The sequence below is a fragment of the Anabrus simplex genome, chromosome 1 (genome assembly GCF_040414725.1).
Source record: "Anabrus simplex isolate iqAnaSimp1 chromosome 1, ASM4041472v1, whole genome shotgun sequence".
Classification (NCBI taxonomy): Eukaryota; Metazoa; Arthropoda; class Insecta; order Orthoptera; family Tettigoniidae; genus Anabrus; species Anabrus simplex.
Window position 1 is genome coordinate 1,688,742,119 of NC_090265.1, and position 22,019 is coordinate 1,688,764,137.

Consider the following 22,019-nt stretch of genomic DNA (forward strand, 5'->3'; position numbering starts at 1 on the left):
GCAGTACGAAACATCCCTTAATCGAGTCGTAAGATAGTTATCACTTTACGAAAGTTGTTTGGACATGAACATTTTATTGCTTCCCTGCCTCCTGATCTTTTTGGCTCCTGTCTAATTATGACTCCAGTTAACCTCAATCGGAGTTGAACCCACTATCATGAGAACCGACCAAGTGCGCGCTGAGGTAGGCTAATGTAACATTGTTTAATAAACAGGAGATACTTGAGTTGTAGTCAAATCCGGCTACTTTCATGATCTTTAAGCATCATATTCCATCATTTGTATAAAATTAAAAAAAAATGTAAAAAGGTGTAAAATCCCCATGTCTAGCGAACTAAAAATATAACGATGTCTTAACAAACTGAAAATCTTAATTGTCTAAGAATAGTTTATTATTAGGTTCCTAGGTCGGGGATTTTAATCGCCTCTGATTAATTATTCTGGCCCGGGGACTGGGTATTTGTGTTTGTCCCAACACTTTCCTCTTCATATTCACACAACACATTACACTACCAACCACTACAGAAACAGGCAAATGTGATTACATCCCTCCACATAGGGTTGGCATCAGGAAGGACATCCGACCGTAAAACGGACAAATCCACATGTGCGACACAGTTCGCACCTGCGACCCCACAGGTGTGGGAAAAGCGCTAGGAAAGAAGAAGAAGAAGAAGAAGAAGAAGAAGAAGAAGAAGAAGTTTATTATTAGGTTCATCTGCACTAGACTGCTCCTCTCTCCTAGCTGATACTACTGTCAAGACAGTGCCTACCAGAGAGTGACTACTTCGCCAATTTGTATTCAACCACTGTGGCTTGTTAATGACAAAGTATAACATACTGTATGTTTAACACGATATAGGGCGTACAGGCCAGTGCACAGTGTCGCGGTAGAAGATTTTCAAAAAGTGAGGTCGGACATGAAAGAATTCTCGGACTAGCATAAGGAGCAGAGTTGGGAAGTAACTGAGTAATCGAATTACTTTAACGAATATGTTTTTAGTAACTTTTACTTGTAATCGTTACTTTTCACAAAAAGTAATTTTTAGTCGTAATGTATTTCTTGGAATAAAATTGTAATCGTTGTTGTTGTTGTTCGAGTCATCCGTCCATAGATTGGTTTGATGCAGCTCTCCACGCCACCCTACACAATGGTGAACTTTTCCTTTCTACGTAACTACTGCATCCCACATCTGCTCTAATCAGCTTGTCATATTCATACCTTAGCGGTCTACCCTACCGTTCTTACTCCCTACACTTGCCTAAGAAACAACAGCCAAGTCCTGGGTGTCTTAAGATGTGTCCTATCATTTTATCACTTCTTCTCGTCAAATTTAGTTACAACGATCTCCTCTCGCAAATTCGATACAGTACTACTTCATTCGTGATTCGATCCTTCCATCTCACCTTCAGCATTGTTCTGTAACACTACATTTCAAAAGCTTCTATTCTCTTTCTTTCTGTGCTAGTTATCGTCCATTTTTCACTTCCATACAATGCCACGCTACAGACGAAAGTCTTCAGTAACATCTTTCTAATTCCTATATCAATGTTCGAAGTGAGCAAATTTCTTTTCTTAAGAAAGGCCTTCTTTGCTTGCGCTACTCTGCATTTTATGTCCTCCTCACCTTCTGCCATCATTAGTTATTTTACTACCCAAGTAACAATATTCATCTACTTCCTTTAAGACTTCATTTCCTAATCTAATATTTCCTGCATCACCTGACTTCGTTCGACTGCACTCCTTTACTTTTGTTTTGGGCTTATTTATTTTCATCTTGTACTCCTTACTCAAGACTCTGTCCATACCATTCAGCAATTTCTTCAGATCTTCTGTAGTCCCATACAAAATAATATCATCAGCAAATCTCAGGGTTTTGATTTCCTTTCCTTGGATTGTGATTCCCTTCCCAAATTCCTCTTTGATTTCCTTGACTGCCTGTTCTATACAAACAATGAAAAGGTGGGGAGACAAACTGCAACCTTGCCTCACTCCTGTCTAGATTGCTGCTTCTTTTTCAAAGCTCTCGATTCTTATCACTGTAGACTGATCTTTATACAGATTGTGGATAATTCTTCGTTCTCGGTATTTGATCCCGATCACCTTCAGAATCTCAAATAGCTTGGTCCAATCAACATTATCAAATGCCTTTTCAAGATCTACGAATGCCATTTATGTAGGCTTGTCCTTAATTCGATCCTCTAAGATTAGACGTAAAGTCTGAACTACTTCACATGTTCCTACATTTCTTCCGAAGCTAAATTGATCCTCACCCAACTTTGCAGGCGTGAGATACTAAACTAATGGTGCGGTAGTTTTCATACTTGTCACCACCGGCTTTCTTGGGAATAGGTATAACAATATTACATTCTAACAGATATACATCACATGGAAGCAGAAACGGGGGAAAAAATAAGTAATGCTGCAGATAACTACTTCAGTTCTGCTACAGCTGGATCAGTAGCTTCACCAGTGCTGGGTGAGGTACTTTCTTGCCTCCCAGTACTTCCAAAACATCAAACGTTTCCTACTATAACCATCAATGCTGGAGATGTTCCTAAAATTAAACACAGGTATTCCTTCCAGTATCTCTGTGGAGTGTTTTTTTTCCTTTTTTTTTTTTTTTTCGCAAATGCAAAGATGCACTTTCCCAGAAGAAGTCTAGGTTTAGCAATGAAAATGTTAACAACCAATTATTTTATAAATTATCTGAAATGCTAAAAGTCAGTAGACCTAAGTAAATAATATGAATTGTGAAATAAAAATTTCTGAAATTCCCAAGTCTCACTTAAGGCTTCTATGTTATCCCCTGCCTGCCGTGAGAGGCGACTAAAAGGGGCCCTGAGCTGAGTCCTGACATTGCTGCTACTTGTGCCAGGCTCTTCACTTTCATCTATCATATCTGACCTCCCTTGGTCAAATCTTGTTCTTTTCCGACCCCGACGGAGCCTTTCATTTTTCACTCCTTCGTGGTCCTTGTCTTTCTTTAGCCTATACATTCATTTTTCGAAGTGCCAGATCGCTTCCATTTTTTCTCTCTGATGTGTTATATAAAGGATGGTTGCCAAGTTATACTTCCTCTTAAAACAATAATCACCGCCACCGACACCACCACGACCACGACCACCACCACCACCACCACCATGCTTCTATGCTAAAAAATACGTTTTTCCCTTAGTATCATGCGGAAAAAAGTCAGTTATTTCCTTAATACTGGCGCTCCGTAAAGTAATTGTAATTTTACTAATTACTTGTTGAAAAAGTACAATTCAGTAAAATATTTCTTAGGTAACTGTAAATCCGTCCCAATTACGTTTTTCTTGCACTTTTCTCGTCATTCACAAGGAGGATATGATTGTGAGATACACATTTTCTGCAGGTTTTGAGTGCTTTGGTGTGGGAATTAACAGAAGCGAGAGGATTGAGAAAGAAGACAGGTCAACAGTTATATTGCCAGGAGAATCCAGATGAAAAGATACTGATTTTTTAAAACTATCAGTACCTGTGTCAGCTGCTGAGTAATAAATGTGAGTTTTTGCTATGCAATCAGATTGATAATGTGGAACGTTCGACGTGTTAACAATGTCGCATACTTCCGACCAGTATCTGGTATTTGTTAATGTGCAACTTAAGCAGTACGACTAATATTTCAGCAATACCGTAGCACCTGAAATAAACTGCTCAAATTACGATGAGATAGCAACGTCATTGCAAGCTTGCACGCACAAGGTCGTTAGGACACACCATCCTGTCTCCTTTTTAAAAAAAAATTTGTTTGACGTGATTGTTAACGTGGAGCGGAAGTACGGTCGCGCAACTCTATACATGTGTGCTGATGTGGCCGCCCAGTACAAGAACTACGTAGCGAGCAATCAGCAAGGACGAGGCAACTTGAATTATATACGCCATCAACTAACTGTTCGCTTGTACAGGGGAATATTGCGTAGTCAAACATTTCTCAGCCTGTTGTCCAGGACAGAGGTTCTCAAACTTGTTAAATGTTGTACCCTTCAATCATGATTAAAGGTTTAATGTACCCCCACGACAAAACTATCCTAAATGACAGGTTTAAAAATGCGAGTACCTGGCAAATTACTCAGGCAGATCACAATAGTATTAAGAATCTGTGTCTCTATAAAGTATTATGCAATGATAAATAACACATCATTCTCAGTCTGTATGAAGGTTTATAAAACACTTAATATGAAATAATAACTTTTTTTTCAATTGGCCTTACGTCACACCGACACAGATAGGTTTTATGGCGACAATGGGATAGGAAAGGGCTGAGTGGGAAGCAAGCGACCGTGGTCTTAAATTGAGGTACAACCCCAGCATTTGCCTGGTGTGAAAATAGGAAACCACGGAAAACCATCTTCAGGGCTTCCAACAGTGGGGTTCGAACCCACTATCTCCCGAATGCAAGCCCACAGCTGTGCGCCTCTAACTACAAAGCCACTTGGTCGGTGAAATAGTAACTAAGAACAAGAGAGTTTCAAAGAAGAGGGTGTGCTTGACTCGGTTTTTATAATGTGCAGGTGCGGAGGTCCGGCTCCAAATTTAGCGTATTGAGGCACACATGCTCTCGCATAGATTACGTTGCTGAACTTGATGACACGGTCAGCAATTCGAGGATTTTAAAAATAAATATTTTCACATTATTCGTATTTCTTTTCATTTTTGTTCTCCAAGTTTTGAATTAACTAATCCAAGCAATCACCACTGATCTACATTTAGGACTATCGACCATGTGACAAATTCCTTATCGGTTCTTTACTCAGTTTTTCTTCAATTATATCAGAGAAGTTTGAAATTTATCAAACATCTCTCTTAATAAAGTACTCCAATACAGAATTCCTCTTCCTATAAACGAGCATTTGCCCCAATTTGTCCTCTTGAATTCAAAATGTATCTTCATATTATGATATTTTCTACTTTTAAAAGCTCTACTCAAGCTTATTTGTCTACTAACATCATTCAAGCCATCACTCCGCTGACAGCTCGAAATATTCCACTTAATCGAACAACTCGTCTCCTTACTACCAAATCTTCCCAGCCCAAAGTTTGTAACATTTTTGTAACTACTCTTTTGTCGGAAATCACCCAGAGCAAATCGCGCTACTTTCCTTTAGATATTTTCCAGTTCTCGTATCAAGTAACCCTGATGAAGGCCTCATACACTAAAACCATTCTCTTCTTGAAATCTTACCACTGACTTATATGCCCTCTTCTTTACACTCTTACTACAACCCCTAAATGCTCTCATAACTATATGATGATGCTTGTTTAAACTGGCCTAACATCTAGGTCATCGGCCCCTAATGGCACGAAATGAAACGAAATGTAAGGACAATTAAAAATCCATAATCCTCCATTGACCAGAATTCGAAATGTGAGGACGAAGAATGAATGGATATGAAGTTAAAACAATCAGTGGATTCGACCCACAATGCCCCCACATTCCCAGAAACTAGCGTTAAACAATAGTATTACCGACCAAAGGACTGCTTATAAAGCACAATACTGAATCCATTATGCTTGTCTAAACGGGTCCAAAATCCAGGTCATCGGCCCTTCATAATGGTACTTATCGCTAGGTAAGTAGAACCATGGCATTTCTCTAGTTGTGGTACTAATCAAAAGCAGCGTACCTCCCGGTGTTCGACACATTATGGCACTAGTCACAAGTATTGTACGTCGCACAGGTAACGCAGACCTATGGTGTTTCGCACATTGTGTCACTATTTACAGGCAACACAAACCTATACAGGTAACGTAAACCTATGGAGCAAATAGAGCAGTAATTTAATCGGGTCCCAGTACCGGTTTTGCTTTAGCGATCCTCACCTGGGCTGTTTGGGAAATAGGTGTAAGAATAATAAATATAGGTTATTGGTAATAATAATAATAATAATAATAATAATAATAATAATAATAATAATAATAATAATAATAATAATCATCATCATCATCATCATCATAGATGTTCACTGGAATGTGGCATTCGTAGGAGAAGTCTGTTTATAAAAGTTAATTTGGCTGATTAACCTCGCTGTGTGTTGTAGCGTGGCTGTGTGTCCGTTTTTAATGAGTTTTGTTTCAGCGGCAGGTGGTAGACCTGAGTGGTCACCCATCTGGGTACTGACCATGCCCAATGTTACTTAACCGCAGGAGTAGCAGTATCAGCATCAGTGAGCCCTTTCGCTGTTATTGCAAGAGAACATTATTAATTCTCGCGTGCCTGCTGTTATTAGCACTAAAAATTTTGAAAAAAAAACGTACAGCATGTATTTTGCAGCGTGTGTGGGCTTCCCACCTCGGCGTCTTCTCCGTTTCCGGTGCTCCTGTATAGGTGGTGGTTTCTCTTTGGATGGGTTTGGCGATTTAGTTGTGGTTTTAACAGGTTTTGGGTTTTCGGCTGTGGTGGATGTAAGGCTAAAAGGTGGAGTACTTGGCTTATAGAGTGAGTGAGAACTTTTTGGTAGGTGCTTGGTGGGGATGTGTGGATTTTCATGTTGACTTGGCGGGTAGATGAATTCTTGGTGGGGGATTATTTTTGATTCTTGGCTCAGGGTCTCGGCTACTCGATCCACCGAGGTGGCCCTGAGAGGGGAGAGGTGAGGTTCTGTTTTTGACTTCGTTGAAGTGGAGGGTGTTTAGGGGTCGGGAGTGGGGGGAATGCTCGAAACAGGCACGATCCGTCCACCACATGTTCCGGATCGCGACGCATCGGCCGTAACATGGGCAGCACGGGACACGCGCCCGAATGCAGACTACCCCCATCCCTTTGGGGTTCCATGAGTTAGGGGGAGAGGTCCCAGATACTTGGTATTTCCAACTTGACCTAGGGAGAAAGGACCAACTTTGCAGGGCAAACTGCAATAGTGGGCACCTGGGATGAGGTTCCATGAGCGACGGGGGGTGCGCTTGAAACACCAGAAATACCTGAGTGGTCAAACGTACTTGGCGGACAGACCAAGTGGCAACCCGTAATCTGCGTCGTGACAGGGCTAGTATTTTTAAGTGGTTAACGCCACTGACAAGTCACGAACACAGGACACCGGGCCGCCCTGACAAATTGCTGTTCGGTGTTCCAGCGTGCTTGAGTCTGGAATTTCGAAGTTAGTAGCAAGTCAGTTGTAGTTGTCGACGCTGAGCCTGGCATGGCTTCTCTACGCTGCGGGAACGAGCTTGGCAGGGTATGTGGCAGCGTAGAGCAGGGCCTCGCAAACGCCCAAAATCTCACGCGTGCAAACAGCGGCGCAAGGTTCCTGTGCACAGTGAATCGGTCCCGCTCGGCTCGGCTCGGACCAACGCTTAGTCTCTGGGCTACTCGGCTAAGCTCGGCTCAACTCGGCTCGGATTTGGAGCGCTACGGAGCAAGTAAAGAAGAGGGAGACAGGGGGAGCGAGCGAGACAGGTGTGGGGAAAGAGAGAGACAGCGCTATTGCTCCAAATCGAGGAGTGGGGGTCTGCACTCGGGTCAAACAAGCGAAGTCGTCTTTTGCACCGTGCACAGAGCATGCACCAGGCGCATGCACCCTGAGAGGCCCTGGTGTAGAATCTTGATTTAGGCCCCGCGGCGCGTAAACCTATGGTGTTCCTCACATAAGTGGACTAACGACAGGGACTCGCACTATCCCGTGGTGTTCCTCACATAGTGGGTACTAATCATAGGCAAGGCAGAACTATGGTGTCGCTCATATACTGGTACGAATCACAGGTACTCTAAAATGCATCCTGAGCACACACTGTCGCTAATAATCACAAACCTATTGTGTACCTAACATAGTGGTACTGAGCGCAAGTAAAAGCGACTCATGGTGTTCCCTGCGTGGTGGTACTATTACAAGTAGTGTCATGGTTCTAATTTGATCATCCCTTGGTCGCCCCTTTTAGTCCCCTCTTACGACAGGCAGGGGATACCGTGGGTGTATTCCTTGTCTGCGTCCCCCACCCACAAGGGGTTGTGTGTTTGTTCCGCGAGAGGTATTTTATTTCCCTCAAGTCCGCCGGCAAGCCGGTTAGGACCCCCCCTATCCGCCACCTGGGACGCTTTTCTCGGTGACACAACCTGACTTTTCATTCCGTTTACAACCATACCATTGCCTACTGTCCATCTCACAACTTCGTGAAGGTGGTTTTGCAGTCCCTCACAATCATGTAACTTATTTATTACTCCACACGGTATAACATTATCCCTTGAAAGCTGCTTGTGTAGCTCGCAAAAGCATCGGGGTGTATGTGACACAGTTTCAGAACTACTAGTCTAGCAAGACCGCTGGGCAATATTTAAAGTAAATAAACGCTAACGAAAAAGCTGGAAAACAACTTTAAACTTTAAATAAACGACAGGTCACCGTTGTAACCGTATTATACGCGAAAAAGTAATATCGTCATTACATGTGTGCCAAAGTACTGATTACAACTTACAGGGGAGAAGGCGAGTATTTCGCAGAGCCATAACTACAAGTATGTTGGGTAGGCCTATAAATTTATGTTTCAAAATAGTGTTCATTAAGGAAAAGTGGCTTCGATAGACGATTTTAAAAATGAACAAGGAAAATGAATTACTCCTCGAGACGAAGAACACGGAAGATATGGTAAACGTAATTCATGTCAGGAATTCGGTTTGTTTTTCCTTGATGTAACAATGACAACAGATAACTGAAACCTCGGAATGCTAGTTTTCTGAAGTATTGTCTAATGACAGTAGGATGCCCACCAGATCAAGGCGGTAGTAGTAGTAGTGATGGTGGAGCGATTAGATATTAGATTACACTAGAAGAGGTATACAGAGAATACGAAGAGACACCTTCAAAAATATAATTCAAGAGGTGGAAAATTCCAACTCAAACACTAGCACTCGGCAATGTTTACACCTCCGCAGGAACGTAAGTCATTAAGAAAGACATTCTACTTCCGTTATCTCCATTCCCTGACGTAAAAGGAAATCTACCTAATGGATAAAACCTCATACGTGCCGTGGTGGCATTAGATAGCGACAACTCGTACTCATCAACAGGAAAGCATGGCCATTCTACGAATGCATGAGAAGGGTAGTTTCTTCCGAGAAAGGAAACGAGAACAAACTGAGAAATGTACGTACTACTGGTGTAAAGTTCATTTCTCGAAATTACAGACCAGTAATCACACAGCATTACTCTATTTCTTGCAACGTCCCTGACACAGCGAGATTTGAGTGTCCATTGCGTTACTCAAAACTCTGGGACAGCACATAGACGGAATTTTTAACCAACGAGCTCATTGACAAGGACTGAAAAACTAAGAATGAAATGAAAGCATTTAGTGAATTAGTTCATTAACTTCATGCTACTTACTAACTGCGGACCCAGGAACAGCCTGGTACTGCTGGTCAATAGATTCCATATAAACTGGAACATAATTATGAAACATCCACACTGTAGAACACGGACACTAATACTGAAGTTACTGGTCGAGTTTGCCTTGACAACGGAAATTTCTCGCCTTATTACAGGTTGTTATCTTGTAGCGATGTGATAAGCCCTATGACACGGTCACCACGCGGCGCTGTGAGTCAGTACTTGGACAACTAATGCGTCTTCCACTTCCCTACCGTCGGGGTGTCGAATCCTTCACCATGACACAATTATCCTTTTAATTCTCCTCCCTCCACATTTTATCTTCTTCACGCAAATATTGTCCTGTCGCTCACCAAGGTTACGCTGCTTACTCGGTCTCTTGAGAGCTGACGCAGAGGATACTCCTTTAATCGTATATCTATAAGTAGAATATGATAAAAACTGAGCGCTTACTGGTATTGTTATCTCAAGCTGAATCGTTAAAGACGTAAACAAGAGCATCGGAAATTTTTATTTATGCAAGCAGTGTATGCTATTAACTGCGAGGCACAAAAAAACATTGTAATTCTTTCTGATGCCCTTGGAGAGAGACATGCAATTAACAAAACAACAGATTATCAACATGGGAAGAGAAGAATGAGACATTACCTCCACCTATTTAGAAGAAACTCTCATGTATGAAATAAGGTTCACAATCTTATGATAGACATGAAGTCCATTTCTAGCGATGCCAATCTTCGTATTCTGGCGAGGCTCTTACCACTGTGGATATGACAAACTAGTTGGGTGAGTAGTTCGAAGAGTATTCATTCTCAAAGAACTATTTTAAAAGTCACAACATTTTATACAGTATTGTACTTATATAGTCAAAACAATGAAAGCCCTTGGAAGAGTGAAAGTTAAAGGCTTCCAATATCCGTAACCTCGGCACTTAGTGGAGTAGAGTAGTTAACTCTACGACTGGCCGCCTCTGCTTCCATGAATTAACCCGGTGTGTGTGTGTGTGTGTGTGTGTGTGTGTGTGTGTGTGTGTGTAAGCTGAGTGAACCTCGTGACCATGTGCACCTCCGGTAGTGGAGATCTCGTTTCTGAAATTTTTCGACTTCCTGACAAGCAATCGAACCCACGTCGAACCGAGCACGCCTTTACCGCCTCGATCAGGCAGCCCTTTTGATATTTTAAATATTATTTTCGTTGAAAGTTACACGTCGCACGCTTCCTCAAAGGAACAAGTACTTCCATGTAATACAGCAGATATTGCCACTTTAAAAAAAACCACACACACACACACAAGCGAGATTAGGGCCGCATAGCTCTAAGGTTGCATTCGAGAGATGGTTGGTTTGAATCCCACCGTCGATAGCCCTGAAGATGGTTCTCCGTGGTTTCCCAAATGCAAATGCTGGTGTGGCTGTACCATCAAGACCACGGTCATTACCTTTACCATCCTTGCGTCACCGAAAATCTTCAATGAGTTAGTGCGACGTCAAACCACACGCAAATATACCTAAACAATTTCTACTCGCAAATACAGTATATCTAAACTATTTCTAAATTAAACGTTCCTTCTGACCTGAAAACGAAATTTTGCAGGAACGTGTCGTTAGCAGTTAATGATTTCCACGTAACGTTTAAAACATGGGAATAAGAACGAGTACTAATATTAGAGATACTTGAAGTTGTTATTCAGTGGCTAAAATCAACTTTTCTTTCAAACAGTTCATATTTCTCTTGGCTCATTCGTCACGTTATCAACTGCTCGTATTAACTCTGCTTCCACTTAGTGTACGTCAGTTGCGCTCGGACTGGCTCGGGGCACATTTATCTCAACTACCGAGAATGTAAATAACGTATGGTCTTAGTCATCGATCGTAGGGTGTAGACTTCATTTACTCAGGTGTGGTGAAGGTAGACGCATTCGCCGGCTCTTTCGTATGAATATGAAGAGCACTCAAACTGACACTCGGTCACAGAGGAAGTTCGGTTTGACACTGACATTGTTTGACATTGTTGACATTCCATCCTATTGAAGAAACTATTATAGTTTTATTTTGGGTCCACCTTGTCAATACACCTTATAATGATAGAAAATTATTAATTTAACATACATGTTTCGGGAAAATCATCCATTCCGTTCATCAGTGATGTCAGTTCAAGGAATAAAACATGTTTTCCCGAAACATGTTGTTTGTCCAAACCTTGTCCCGTTGCTCTACGGTGAGGTGAGACGAATCTATTGTGGCGGGCTTTTATAACCGGCCCTTCCTGACGTCAACCACATCAGGGAAGTTAATGAGATGAAATGAATGACGTGATATATGATAGTAGGAAGGGAGAGGATGAAACCCGGTGCCGGCACATAGCCCACAACTCTCAAATAGCACCAAGGGGTCTACTCAAGGCTTAACGTCCCCGTCCGACGGACGAATCACCATCAACAGCGTCATATGCCCTCACTCCTTATGAGCACTGCTGAGAGGTTTGGAATTTAATCCAGGCTTTTGGCACGCAATCTAGTGATTAGAAATGTATACCACCACCTCCCCTACCATGCCGGCTAACATTCTGATCGTGAAATTTTTTCGACCAACGGGACTCGAACCGCCTAACCTCGGTGTCAGACCGTTTAGACTTCAACGCCTTAACGATCATAGCTACCAGGCGGGCGTTTTTCCGAAATATGTATGTTAAATTAATCATTTTCTATCATTATAAGGTGTACTGAGGAGGTGGACTCAAAATAAAACTATAATAGTTTCTTTAATAGATTCAGACAAGTCAATACAGGATCAGAGCAAATACCTATTATGGTTAAGTTTATCAACAATTGTTCGAACCGGCAGAAGATTGATTAGCACCCAACCAGTCGGTCCAAAACTCTCAGACTTTGCCGAGTACTTGGTTACAAGTTTCATAGTATTTGATGCACTATTTCCTCTCAAGATTTGCGATTCTAATACAATGACTTCCAAAAGAATTACAAATACATGTGAGGCGTTTCACAGAGCTTTTTCACTTAATATTAGCAGTGCACATCTACGTATTTATAATTTTTTAGACGCTGTCAAACACAAACAAGTACATTATATTAAATTGAACGGCACGGACAATTCTAATAGAATCAATTCAATACATACTGCATATATATTTAACCCAGTACCTCTTAAGAGTGTATTTGCCAATACAGACAAGGCAATATTAGTCCACCACATTTTCTCAAAAACCGGGCGAGTTGGCCGTGCGGTTAGGAGCGCGCAGCTGTGAGCTCGCATCCGAGAGATAGTGGGTTCGAACCCCACTGTTGGCAGCCATGAAAATGGTTTTCAGTTGTTTCCCATTTTCACACCAGACAAATGCTGAGGCTGTACCTTAATTAAGGCCACGGCCGCTTCCTTCCCATTCCTAGGCCTTTCCTATCCCATCGTCGCCATAAGTCCTATCGGTGTCGGTGCGACGTAAAGCAACTAGCAAAAACACAAATTTCTCAAAAGCGGTTGTCATTATTATAAACATAACGATTAATTCTGTTCCAATTATTTAAAACTCTCTAATGAGAATCACGTTACTGGATGAATTATTTTAAACTCTCTGATGAGTACAAAGTTACTGGTAAGAATATTTTAAACCGCACTTTCTAATATACCCGTTGATAGCAAATTGCTCCACGGAGAAACCTCTCTATACAATGGGAACGAAAATGCTGCAGCGCGGAAACTGACCACCAAGCGCATTAAAAAAAAAAAAAAATGTTTAAATCTTGAGAGCAATTGATGAGCTCCCATTCCACTATCAAGATGATATGCTTGTTTCCGACATTGCACGTATGCTATGCAGATGGTTTTGTAACTAATAAGCTTACCATGAGTGGACTCTTTCACAACATACCATGCAGGGCAAACACGTCGAGTGTACTTTCTTAGTCTATTCTAACGTATATTCTTTAATGCAACTCTGGAACCAAATCAGCCGATAAAATTTTAACCAGATGCATCACCATTCATTAAGACATAAGTGAACTTTGGTATTTACTTTCTCACTACATTGATAAGACAGCTGGTTATGTAATGTGATATCTGCTACTCCGCGAACCACGAAACTCCTATGAATGACAAATGAGTCACAGGGCTACTGTATTTAGAGCACTAAATCCTTAATCGGAAAACGATAGTGAGAGAACATCATGCTCAACCATTCAATCTCAGTAGGGCCAGGGGCTTAACAAATACGGGCCCACCTGCCAAAATAAAATAAACATTCGGGTCCCCTCAAATAAAATGTAAAAACGTACGAATACCTAATATAAATTGAATTACAGCAGGTAGAATTAATGGAATATACTGTCAAGTTATATCGAGAAAGGGATTATTCATTGTTGTAAGATCATTAAAAATAATGTTTAATAGGTTTTATTTGACTGCCTCCATGGTTTAACGGCTAAGCTGTTGAACTGCCAACTATGCACCACTATGATCTTCCTTTTTAACTAGTTAGTTTCATTTTTCAGTAACGACACAACTATACTCTGTAACCGATACCGAAGTCTCGGTTATATTAATTTATTCGATAACACAAACAAATAAAAACTGTTCAAATGAAGTTCGAAAAATATCAAACCGCACAACTGATAAGTCTTTATTTTTCTTTTTCTTTTTTTCTTTTTTTTTTTTGCTAGTGACTTTACGTCGCACCAACACAGATAGGTCTTATGGCGACGATGGTATAGGAAAGGCTTAGGAGTTGGAAGGAAGCGGCCCTGACCTTACTTAAAGTAAAGCCCCAGCATTTGCCTGGTGTGAAAATGGGAAACCACGGAAAACCATCTTAAGGGCTGCCGACAGTGGGATTCGAACACACTTTCTCCCCGATGATGCGCCCCTAACCGCACGGCCAATTCGCCCGGTACTGGTAAGTCTAAAATAATACAAATGTATAATATTAACTTCGGGCAAAGAGCGATTAGGGGCGCGCAGCTGTGAGCCTGCATTCGACAGATAGTGGGTTCGAACCCCACTGTCGGCAGCACCGAAGATGGTTTTCCGTGGTTTCCCATTTTCACATCATACCTTAATTAAGGCCACGGTCGCTTACTTTCCACACCAAGCCTTTTCCTATCCCGTCGTCGCCATAAGACCTATCTGTGTTGGTGCGACGTAAAGCAAATTCTAAAAGAAAACCTACACCAGCTTCTTATTAGCACTATACACTGTTGTCGAATACTGTGTGACAAAAGTTAAATGTTCAACAAAATTTGTAAAAAAAAAAAAATACCACCTCAGCTGCACTACACATCAATAAAGTATCATTTTCTAACGAAAATACGATATTTTGATTTCAAGTTTTATTGCTGTAATTATATTTGAATAATTTTACAGGTTTTTTAAATTTTATTTTTTTTAAGAACCGTGTCGCGGTGTTGCGAGAGATGGCTAGAGATGTTTACGGTTGTGCTGTGTTACACTCAATACAATAAATTGCTGTTAGATGCAACCAAATGGCAATTCGTCTACGTAATTAAAAATATATAAAAACATCACCTCTTTCGACTGATTCTACAAAACAGCTTTGATCATTTCCGTGCAGAGTGACAGTGAGCTACATATATATTATTTTCGCAAGGAGTTTTCGGGGCCCCTTAAAGGTCTTGCAGGCCCTAACGTTACGCCTCTGAGTGGAGCATATTAAAGTGAATGTCGAACGTAATACTAAAGTAGTTCAGAGTTTGGAACATCGACGGACATCACACCCCGCAGGGTGTATACATGAAAACAAACTGCCTAGTAAACTGTGTTATTGTGAGGTCCTCGATGATGTGACTGTAACAAGGAAGTCCCGGCACTGGAGTGTTTGGGCAACAAATTGACAGAAACAACACGGTAACAAGCCAGTGAGGAGGCAATATGGAAGTAAATCAAAGCTGAAGGAGGCTAGCCGGGTTTATCCGTTCTTCTCGACGCTGATCATAGGAGAGTGGAAGAGTTCCGGACCTTCCAAGAACTGAAGTATTAGGAAACAATGGGACCGGTTATGAAAGCCAGAAAATGAAAGGCTAATTCCATCGGGGTGGGAGAGAACAAGAACTGACCACGGGAGGTCGGGTTGAAAAGATGGCACAAGTGAGTGGAAGCCATGTTGTACCGACATAAGAAGGTTTAGTTCAGTATTATTCAAAAAACATATGAACTCCAAAGACGCGGTTCTAGAGTAAACTTCGTATGGGTCCCAGCCCACATCGGGATACCACATAATGAATATGTAGATGACTTAGCGAAGAAAGCATGTGTCAGTGGACAGGTCTTGAATACTCCCAGCAACTTCATGGATTATACAGTGATTATGTTCCAACGAGCCTATAGTCAGTGGTCACAGAAGTGGGAAGAAACAAAGAGCCACAAAGGTAAATTTTACTCAACGATTGAACAGAATCCCCCGCGACGTCCTTGGTTTGCACAATGGAACACTCAACGACGATTCATCTCGACTATCACCCGAATGCGCTTCAACCACGGAAGTTTTAGAAGTCACCTTTATCGCATCAACGTAGTGGACACACCATACTGTTCCTGTGATGGTCAGTCGATTCAGGACCTAAACCATCTCTTTTTCGCATGTGCTCATTACCACCAACAACAAAATGTGTTTCTTACAGCTCTGCTTCACGCTAAGCAACAGTTACCAACCTGTGTAAATACACTACTGGCGACCAAAAACAGAAAAGTGTATACTATTATTGGGAACTATGTAACAACAACTTGTCTACAAATTTGATTGATTTTTTTGTGAAATTATGTGATTTCAGTGTAATGATGTGCAATGTCTATGTCATTTATATGTATATGTATATATTTCACACTGTGACAATTACTTGTAATGAATTGTAAAGTTCAAACCAGCGTACTGTAATATCCAGGTGGCTGTTTGGTCTGTAACTGATCTAAAGCCAAATAAATTAAAAAAAAAAAAAAAAAACAAACCTTAACAACCGTCACCACGCAATCTGTCCGTCACGAAATGTCAAAAAAAAAAAAAAAAAAAAAAAGATATACAGAAGCCAAAACTCACAGTTTATCACAGCACTAGAATTCCACTCGTACGAACAAATTAACTTCAAGATGCATCACATTATATTACAAAATCAAATGTGTTCAAATAATGTTCGTTCCTGACTCACTCTGTACTGCACGTCTTTATGACTACCTCTCCGAACTGAGTATGGAAGCGTTGCACTATTGTTTATGTAACGACAATTTATCTGGCTAGAATTTCAACATGAAACATTGAAATGACCTATGCCGAGGACTTGGTTTTAATGGGCTGCTATCTAATATCTTGGAACTTGAAAATCAGTGAGTATGATATGAAAATGAGCATGTTGAAAACAAAAGTCGTATCAGCCGAGAATAAATCTAAGAGAACTGAATGTCAGGTTGGGATTATTAAACGGAACAGGTAGACTATTTTAAATATTTAGGATGTGTTTTCTTCCACCACGGTAGTATAGTAAGCGATAGTGAATCAAGGTGCAACAAAGCTAATGCAGTTGCGATAACAGAATTCTGTAAGAAAGAAGTCACGTCCTATATGAAACTATCTTTACACCGGTCTGTGTCTAGACCAATTTTACTGTACAGGACGAAAGCTGGGTGAACTAAGGATATCTTATTCATAATTTTGAAGTAACAGACATGAAAGTAGCGAAAGTGATCGCAGGTACAAACAGGTGGTAACAATGGCAGGAGGTACTGGGAATTAAGAGATAAAGGCTAAGTTAGGAATAAACTCGATGGATGAAGGTGTACGCATAAACCGGCTTCGGTGGCGGGGTCACGTGAAGTGAATAGAGGATAGGTTACCTAGGAGAATAATGGTCTCGGGTCATAGAGGGTAGGAGAAGTAGACGGAGACCAAGGCGACGATGGTTAGATTCAGTTTCTAATAATTTAAAAATAAGAGGAATGGAATTAAACAAGGCTACACAGCTAGTTACAATACAGGATTGTGGAGGCGTTTGTAAATTGACAGAAACTTGCAGACTGAACGCTGAATGACATAATAGTCTATAGTGAAGATGTATGTATGTATGTATGTATGTATGTCAACATTTTAGCAATAACTTCAAATTTCTTCACAATATTTTCATAAATATAAAACGGAACAAAAGAAACGAACAGATTGTTATACGTCATACTAAAAAGAAAGCGTTTCCACGGAATATTTACAACGTACTTACTTTAAAAATACATGTTTTTCTTCCAAGACTCGACATATCACTGCGCACTTAGTAATTATGTTAATTTTGACTTTTAAAATATTATATCTTATACTTTATATGTTTTAAATCCATGATACGCTAATTGTGGTATTCAAGAACTCAAATTCGGAGGAAAATATTTTTTTAACATTTTTTTTTGTTTTCATAACAATAACCATCGCAAGAACATTGTTCATTTTCACTTTTATGTTTCTTTCTACGTACATTTGTAAACATATTTTATGCGCTTTGCGCTTAATTTCAGTGTCACACGGAAAACCATTTTATGCGCGTAATTGCACAGCCCTGACCAAGAGTATGGACAGATAGAAATAATGACAGGACAATATTCGTAACAAAGAGAAAGGAAGTCTGTTAAGACTAGAAATGCTAGAGGAGCTGTGTGAATGTATTGGCTTAGATAACTTGAGATATTGGTATGGGAAAGGAAGAAGGTAAGTGTCGAGAAGACCAATGAAGGGTATGAGAGGCAGGAAACAATAGTAAATGGAATGTGTCCAGGACAATAAATACCGTGAGAGACTGCTGCCGTTTGAAGCTGTTCCTTCTATTCTTGTAATGAGAAATCCTGTAAATTCTTCTCCTGTTATTCCGCTGAAGTAGTTTTGCTATCACATTTACACCCATTCTTCTAGGGACACTCACGGCGACTGACTGCACTGGGACCACAATCAGTTGACTGATATCGCTGTTGATTCAGAGGCATAGAGAAAAAAGATCTTATCAGTGATCAATTTATTTTCCCAGTATATCAATTCGAGATTACTTAACAAAACAACTGACCTGCTAATACAAATAAAAGCTACAGTAATTTAGACGCACAATACACAGTGTGGTCATTATTACTACGTGCACAAGGTTCTATTATCAGTTACGCGGCTAGTACTGAAAAGGAAGCGGCCACGTCCTAGAGAAAGGTACAAACAAGGTTGAAAATAGAAAGAAAACAATAGCAAACACTCTAAAGATCGTTACGAACCCAGCTAACAACCTTGCTGAATCTCGAAATCTCTCGGTGCAGCAGTAGAGGTGGTGTCGAATTCCCAGAGTATGCTAACATCATTTCCTGTTGCAGTAGCACATTATTAGGTTGACGAACACAAGTCTCTCCCCGAGAGCCGGGCTGAGTACTTCAGACGGTAGAGCGCTAGTCTTCTGACTGCGAGTTGGCAGGTTCGATCCTGGCTCATTCCGGTGGTATTTGAAGATGCTCAAATACGTCAGCCTCGCGTAGGTAGATTTACTGGCAAGTAAAAGAACTCCTGCGGGACAACATTCCGGCACCTCGGCGTCTCCGAAAAATGTAAGAGCAGTCAATGGGACGTTTCCCTCGCCGATGTTCATGTAAATAGCTAGTGATCATCACGAGTAATTTAGTTCCAAAATGGGAGTCTTCCCCCTTCTTTCACGGAATAACAGATCATGAATGAAGTTATACTTTTGTCTGTTCAATCATATTTTTGCGTCACTAGCTACACAGAAATCGAAAGTAAGTTCACTGCAATGTTTATTTGTTTGTTTGTTTGTTTATTTGTTAATATATCACGGGAAAATGCCTTGACAGAATTTCTGGGAAACTCGGTGTTTAAGTTGAGGTATATCCGGATTTTGAACAAGCTATAAGTTATATTATTTGTATTCAAAACTGTACATAGCAGAAGTTGTAAAATTAAAGGAAAGCCATCTTCGTATACACCATGAAGGTCCATTATTCATAACCTCCACACTAAGTGGGAAAGTCCAATACCTGGACGCCTTTGCCCCTAGGAATATTTGGTGACGCAGATGAACCTCAAAATCACGTGCCTTACCAGAAGTGGAATTTCCCTTTCTAACTGTTTCGACTTCTTGACAGAAAATCGAACTCATGTACTTTCGGGTGAACGCCTTTACCGCCTCAACTAGAGAATACGTCCATGATTATTGTATTATTAAAAAACTTCCAAAAATCTTCGCTATTATTACTTATATAATCATTAACACCGGTAAGAAAAATTGTAGAAAATTCAAATTCTCATCCTTTACGTCTTATACATATTTACCACAAGAACTACAACGAAAATATACCGCATTTAGTTCATCAACAGCAAAATACTATTCAGTCGGCATGGTAACGAGTTAGCTGGCGAAGGTAGTGGTAGATGTAAGATACTGTTTTATGAGATGCAAAATCGCGTGGTCATCAGCTCCTATTGTTCAGAAAGATAACGAAGATGACTAACAAAGGCAGGGGGGGGGGGGGTTGTTGAGAGGGGAACGGGTTGTAGTTTATATTTGAAGAGTGAACAGAAATATCAATATTCCATGTTATAACATCGTTGGCATACACCCAACAAACATTATAAGGTCCCTGTGGTTTAAAGCTGGAGGCCCAGTGGCTATGATCATCATGTTAATTAGTTTAATACACCATTATAAACCGTCCAGTAGGGCTCTGCCTCGCTCCTACACGGCAGGACACCGAGCTCAATCGCTGCATTCGTTTAAGTGCGCCCAGTATCTACAGTAGTATTCGGGAGTGGGTTCGAACCCCATTGTCGGCAGCCCTGAAGATGGTTTTCCGTGGTGTCCCATCTTCACACAAGGCTGTACCTTAATTAAGGCCACGGCCGCTTCCTTTCCACTCCTCGCCCTTCCCTGTCCCATCGTCGCTATAAGACCTATCTGTGTCGGTACGACGTTAAAAAAATGTTTTAAAAACGTGACAGGTCATCTAAATAGAGGGTTGCAACGCAGTAGTTGAAGCCATACATGATTATTACTATTATTATTATTATTATTATTATTCCTGTTTTAACATTAATGTACTAGACTGGCACACACTTCAGATCTATCTTCTGTCGAACAGTGCTGTCCTATTTTCGGATCCCATACACAGAGACGAACAGTCTATTTGTCAGTAGTGACAAGGCACTATTCGTAGAAGAGGAATACATTCCAAATCTCTCAACTATGTAATCTTCGTATCACCAAACGTTACGAAATAAAATTAGTAGTCAAGTCTTTCAAGGTTATACGTTGACGACTTCAAGACGGTTCTACTATTCACTCGAAGCAGGAGGCCGAATAACAACTCAATTCTCCTCTGAAAAGAAACCACTGAACCGCCCGGCACGCTATTGCTCTCAGTGGACAGTAATTTAGAGTAATTATGCACAAATCAAAGGCTCTCTTTAGTTTCAACATTGAATTTCCAAATCTTAAATAGTTTACGATACGGTACTTAATGAATAGCGTCTCTCAGAATCAAAGGGAACTTGTCAAGCTCTGGATATATTAGGTTGATTTGAGATCTCTAGGCAAAAGCTAAAGACAAAAAATGGTCTAATTAAATACAAACTACTACTACTACTACTACTACTACTAATAATAATAATAATAATAATAATAATATCCTGGAACCACAGAATTTTAACATTTCTACTACTAGAAATTTGTGCTCCTTAACTGCTATTTGACCAGCTCCATGATCACCAAACGGCGAACAAGTTTCGGCTAATTAGAAATACCTGGTAGGTATCTGAACCTTGAAGTGTCCGATTGTTTAACCTTCAGATAACTGAAAGTAGTGAAACCCGGAGGACATTGAAAGGAAATAATCTGTAACCTGCAGATGGTAGAACGGGACAACAATGTGTCCAGCAAACTATGGGGTATGTGCCACTTCCCGGGCAATTCTTGAAGGATGTTGTAAAGCAGAATAAGGTTTCCTTCCTCTCTCCTCTTTTTAATAGAAAAGAAAGATCATAAACACTTCAAATGTAGGTTTCGTGGAGAGCACATTTAATGTGAGGAGATGAGGTAGCCAAAGTCCGACAACCAGGCTTATCACCGTTGAGGCCTGGTTCGAATCCGGGCCAATGATTCATTCTTCTGGCTCGGGGCCTGGATGTTTGTCCCAACACTTTCCTCTTTATATTCAGACAACACACCATACTACCGACACCCGCAGAAACACGCAATAGTGATTACATCCCTCCACATAGCGTTGGCGTCAAGGAGAGCATCCGGCCGCAAAACAAGGCCAAATAAGCATGTGCAACACAGTTCGCGCGCGTGACCCCACAAATGTGGGGAAAGCTGTAGAAGAAGATGAAGAAGGAGGATTAGGTAGCCAAAAAAAGTAACTGTGAACTCACTAAAACGCCAGGCCAGACAGAAATTTCTCCTTCAATCCAGCAGATATTCATTTCATAGCCCACCAATGTACCTTCTATTATAAGTGTTCATTATAGGAATCTTCACGAGTTTAAGAGTGTTATTTCCGCATGTATTAATTATACTGTTAAACAGGCTAAATGCGATACAGCAGTAAAGAGAGTTCGTACTTATCTAGTCAAAGAACTAACTCGTATGCAGCACATACAAGACTGGAGGGGCACGAGAATCAGCGAGCATTATCTGG

General features: G+C 40.8%; 1 protein-coding gene across 6 annotated transcripts in view; it reads right to left on the reverse strand.

The window, feature by feature from the left end:
• The window catches only part of LOC136858688 (uncharacterized), a 748,600-nt gene that overhangs the window by 126,800 nt on the left and 599,781 nt on the right, over positions 1-22,019 (reverse strand). Inside the window, exon 1 of one of the 6 annotated variants that reach the window (XM_067138418.2) lies at positions 18,128-18,248. The exons of 4 other annotated variants lie outside the window; for them this stretch is intronic. In XM_067138418.2, coding sequence (XP_066994519.2) covers positions 18,128-18,241 — 114 coding nt within the window. In that variant the 5' untranslated portion in view covers positions 18,242-18,248. Of the gene's footprint in view, positions 1-9,342; positions 9,417-18,127; positions 18,249-22,019 lie in introns of those variants that run through there. One more of the 6 variants, XM_067138419.2, reaches the window with a different exon arrangement.